Below are 5,130 nucleotides of genomic sequence, written 5' to 3' on the forward strand. Positions count from 1 at the left end.
TGTAAAACATCCCTCAAGATGCCTTCAACAGATCAAACACTCAAAGATCATCCTAGCCTCTTTTACAAAAATTAATAATTTATACAATATATTGAATAACTAATATTAAAAAACTATTAATATTAAGAATAAAATAAAAATAATTTAATTAATATCACTTGAATAAAATTTTACAATGAAACGACTCTTTAGTACAATAAAAATTTTCTAAAACCAACAATTGGAAAAAGATTTCTTTAACCACACATGTATGTCTTTCCCCTCACCAAACACCAAAATCTTATGAATCATCCCTAAAAATCCAGCCAAAACTTTATATACTACGTGAGGCTAAAAATAAAAAATTAAAAAAAAAAAAACCTGAATCGTTCGCACTTCACAAGACTAATATCGAACAATAGGGGTATTTTACAAATCTGAATTTTTAATAAGAACTTGGACGAGGGATAATACCTAAAACCATAAAAATGAGCACAAGAGGCAGTAACAAATCAAAGACGAAAGAATGAGTGACGGCCAAACTGGCTGAATTCAGGACATTCAAGTTAGGTTAAGTTCCTTGTTAGAATTGTAAGAAAAATTCAGAACCGCTATCATCACTCTGATCTGCAAGCAAGCACTGAACTATAACAAAGCTTCCAGTATTCTCCGCAGCCAATATGCATCCAAGGGAATGCGGGATGAAAACGGGCTCCTAAAGTTAAAGGGATTCTGCGGTCATATAGTTGCTGTCTTAGTAACAAAAAAAGGATCACACAAAATTTAAGCGTAAATAGAACAGAGTGAAGAGAACAATAACCTTTGACCCATAAGAATCCCATGAAGTGATGATTTCCCAAAGAGTAGAGAGAAACCTTGAAGCACATTCCTATAGTATGGTGAGATTACTTGCCCTGCAATTATTCGTCTTGAATATTATGAAGAGTAGTTTGCCTGATAAGTTTCGACTGAAACAAGATGTCTAACAACAATAGTCTGATATAATCAAGATAGAAAACCAAGAGAACAAAATTTGAATCATGCTCATGCATTTCTTGAAACTACAAATGCATTACCAACATAATAAAAAGAGCACAAACTAAAGCATTTACCGAAATAGTCGGGACAAGGAAGATGGATACTGAATACAAAAATTATCTTCTACAACGGAGGATTGCAGAAACATTAATCAATATTTCCATTTGTTACCACATATAGTCTAAACAATGCAATGTCCATTTCTCCATATTCATCTTAACTATATTGGATGACACAAATTTAGCTTGGTTTCCATAATGCTCAAAAAGACTAGATTGGCAATTTTGAATGATCTCACCAATTCCTTTGCTCATCCCACAAAATGGAGCATAAAGTAAAATCAAAGTATCGGGTGGACGTGTTTCACCAACAAATAATGAGTTTTCTATAGGTAAGGAGTATATACGGACGAGGGAGTCTGAAGAAAAGAACAGTCCAATAGATGACTCTGGTTCATGCAATGAATAAAATTAAAGCATCAAAATTAATAATAAAGGACTTTTTCTTAGGTGCCTCGGAGTATAATGAAAAATTTAACCAAAAATATAATAGCTTTCGTGAAAGAATTTACCTAATGTTGCAAAGTTGCTCTGAACAATTGAAACTGCGTATCCTGGTTCTCCACTGGTGTCAAAAGACATCAACATTGATAAGTCAAATGTGGAGTGGCCTTCATGCTGCAATCCACCACTTATGGAACCATGGGCTGAAGATAAAGCTGGAATCTGGAACCATAATCCAGAGGGGAATCTTCTTCTTCTCATAATCCATAACAAAATTTCGAAATAAGGAGTTTCATGAAGGATGGAGATGGCAATCTCCATAATGATACAGATGAAACTGATTGAGGTGCTCAACATGGCGATGAAAATGTAAAAAACAGATGTCGTGGGCAATAGCAGTAAGAGTGGCGTAAAGACAAGTGAACCAACAACATGCTGCTCAACAGTATAGTCATAACTATCTAACCTCTGACGAAGAGGATTCCATTTTCGACCTCTGCAAGTATTTGCATAATATGGTTACTTTATTGAAGGAAATAAAAGATCATTCAACAATTATTTCAAGCTTCTGAATACAACTAAGCATGCAATCAATTAAAGAGTATTGATTAAAACCTCACCACGTGCAGCATAGCAAAACAAAACTACGAGCACATATTAAGGGAACCTAATAATATTTAAGTTAACCTGTTACAGAGTCAAATATGTCTCCCAAACCCTAGCTGTGCTACACCCTTCAAAGGAAGGTGCCACAATGTTTAATCATCACCAAGGAAAGAGAACTATAATCTAAAGACAGTGGACCAAAAAGAAAATGGGATACATTTTGAGCAAATGAGTTTACCTGAAAAGGCGCCACAAAGATGCTACAGCCTTTATCTGTTGCATATAAATAACTGATATTAACTGATGAAGCATTGATATATGCAAAGTCGCAAGCTTAAGCATGTCTATGCACAGAGCAGCTTGGACAGTAAGGCCCATAACGATGCCAAACAATGAAAGCCCATTTATGAAGTATTTCAGAAAAGAACTAGCAATGAACCAGAAAGTAGAGAAAGCTTGTATGGCATTAAGTGAAACCATGCCAAGAAGCTCTGCTAATTCAGTATTCAGCTTAAAACCAGCTGGCACACCCATTAACCATGCAAAACCAGACCGCAACAAGTTATCTGTCACATTGCGATTGATCAGCATAATCTTAAAGGAAAGAGCTTTGGCATTAGCAAATAAGATCAACCCGATAATGTTTCCCAAAAGAAGATCAACGACAACATTAGACCAGATGAAGTGTTTCTTCAGAGAAGCTTTATGTGAATATTCCATATTCAATGAAGAGCTGCATGCCACAAAATGCTTGGAGGTATTAACATCAAATAAGGACCCTCAATCCAAAAAATAAAACCATAAGAAAATAATACTTTTAATTACCTAAAACCGTAGGTCTGAAGAAAAACAGGCCAATACAAAAGCTGACAACTGCGAATGTGTATATTCTGGAATGTGTGTCTCAAAATCTCTTTTAAAAACCTGAAGAAGAATCTTTGAGATCCATACGCTAAAGATCTATGAAACACCTGAAGAATGATGTACACAACAGAAGACACTGAAGCTACAAGTGCTGCCACAATGTGCCATATCATAGATAACAACCTAAACAAACAGAAAAAAGGGCTTTCAAAAAATGTAAGAACAAAGGTACCAATGATATTATTTTTAAAGAAATTTCAGGAGCAAGATGGTACATGCAAATCCTTCGAAAGTGGATCTGAGGCCCTTTAATACTCAAATATCTCTCAGAATGTACCTTAGCAGCATTTGTGCAGTTAATTGCCAACACAACTGAATCCTGCAATCAGAATTACAGTTGCAGAAGTCAGCAGAAAGAAAAAAAATGCAAAGAATATAGTTTCTGAGTCTTGTGATTGAACAACATTTATTGACTTACCATATCAGGAAGCAGTGATTTTTTGTAAAGCCTTGCAACCCAATTTGGTCTATTGAAAGGGGCTCTAACCTCCTTTTCAAAACCCCAGGAGTTCAGAGAAAAATGATGGCTACCAAATAATGGGGGTTTATATGCTATCAGCTGAAATAAACAAATCAGTGGAAAAGATTGAATAAAAGAACTAAGGAACCATTTAAAGAATGTAGCCGTGGTTATCCTAACTTACATACGTGGACGTCACAAATGGGCAGCCACTGTCCACTTATATGCATGTGGTGAAACTTTGGGGCCCATCTGTTTTCCTTGAACATGATTCTTTGGGTTTGGGGGATAAGCTGGATCCATGTCCCGCATCTAGTTGAAGACTGCCTAAACAATTCTAAACCCTGATCAAGTTTCTTACAGCCACATTTAGATTTTCTGTAGTTTTCAGCAAAAGCTGTCCCCAGGGATGATCTAACAGCCTTTCCTGAGGGAGAACTTTGCTCAGGTTCATTACAATGTTCTTGGCCATCATTTCTTTGGGAAAGATCATCCAGGTTCTGACGCTCCATCTTTAAATCTCCTTCACTACAAGATGCAATGCATTGTCCAAGAAGTGTGAATGTTGAAGATTCTTGCAGTGGTAAGGGCATCCTTCTGTTGACATAACGAAGGAGCTCCTGAATCAACAACAAAAGCAAAAAAAAAAAAAACATTTATACCTAAGAATTAACCAATAGACATTCAATTGACCATGTTCAATGCTCTCCCCCCCAAAAAAAAAAACAAAACAAAACAAAAGAAACCTTCACAGTTGAAAAGACTTCGTCCATTTAATCATGTTTCACCATTCTTCAAATATGATTCGCATTTAGTTATGCATTGTATTTGCATTATAATATCACAACCTAATCATGTTTCATAGAATTCAAGTAAACAAGACTATCTAAAACTAAAGCAGATAAAAATACTTTTAAAGAAAATAGCAAACTTTCATAGTTGAAACACATTTAATCAGTCTTATAACTCCAATGAGCAATGAATGTCAAGCCAAACAAACAAAATCAGAGTCTCCTGAGATTAATTTCAATACTTAGCAGAAACAAAATATTGAAAAACAAAGTTCAATATCATCAGAATTCAGATAAAAACCATTACAATTAGACTGTTTTCTTTACCTGAACCTCAGATTGCTGAAGACACGGGGAGATTTCACTGAGGGAAACAGCAGCAGCCACAACAAGGTCCTCCCCGGCATTCATAAACCAACCGAACAGCAAGAATCCAAAACTCGGCTCGCTAGACAAGAGCCACTCCGGCCACCACAGCCTACATTGCTTCCTCTCCGTCATCCCTGAATCCCGTCCAAATATCATACCTTTTTCACAAGAAAATCAACAAAAATTGAAAAACCATCAAACATTCCCATTCGAATTGGATAAAAAATCGAACAAAACGATACTGGATCAAAAATCTAATGATACCGTATAAGATCAAGATCCAGAGCTTCAAATCTGATGCCTTTTCATTCTGACGGTGCCAATCAACTAGAGAATCCTCCGTCTAAGATAATGAGATGAAGAGAAAGAGATCAAGAGATCGAAAGGAGAAAAAAAAAAACCTTCTTTTCTAGAGATCCATTTCTAGGGTTTCCACAAGAGCTCTGCTCCGGCCACAAAG

The 5,130-nt window shown here is 36.0% G+C and overlaps 1 protein-coding gene across 4 annotated transcripts; it reads right to left on the bottom strand.

Moving 5' to 3' along the window:
* Positions 1 to 161: 161 nt before the first annotated feature.
* Positions 162 to 5,130, bottom strand: LOC120267652 (phosphatidylinositol N-acetylglucosaminyltransferase subunit GPI1). Of its 4 annotated transcripts, XM_039275325.1 has the most exons (10): positions 4,935 to 5,130; positions 4,629 to 4,828; positions 3,699 to 4,107; positions 3,469 to 3,609; positions 3,266 to 3,369; positions 2,952 to 3,173; positions 2,365 to 2,859; positions 1,589 to 2,016; positions 800 to 893; positions 162 to 711 (listed from the first exon to the last, which is right to left on the bottom strand). In XM_039275325.1, the coding sequence occupies exons 2-10, from the start codon at positions 4,706 to 4,708 to the stop codon at positions 597 to 599; spliced, it is 2,088 nt and encodes a 695-aa protein (XP_039131259.1). In that variant the 5' UTR covers positions 4,709 to 4,828; positions 4,935 to 5,130; the 3' UTR covers positions 162 to 596. The 4 variants fall into 4 exon arrangements, with proteins under 4 accessions (XP_039131259.1, XP_039131258.1, XP_039131257.1 ...); XM_039275324.1 differs by lacking the exon at positions 4,935 to 5,130 and having other exon boundaries at positions 162 to 694; positions 3,699 to 4,130; positions 4,629 to 4,823; XM_039275323.1 differs by lacking the exon at positions 4,935 to 5,130 and having other exon boundaries at positions 3,699 to 4,130; positions 4,629 to 4,823.

The sequence above is a fragment of the Dioscorea cayenensis genome, chromosome 8 (genome assembly GCF_009730915.1).
Source record: "Dioscorea cayenensis subsp. rotundata cultivar TDr96_F1 chromosome 8, TDr96_F1_v2_PseudoChromosome.rev07_lg8_w22 25.fasta, whole genome shotgun sequence".
NCBI classification, from domain to species: domain Eukaryota; kingdom Viridiplantae; phylum Streptophyta; class Magnoliopsida; order Dioscoreales; family Dioscoreaceae; genus Dioscorea; species Dioscorea cayenensis.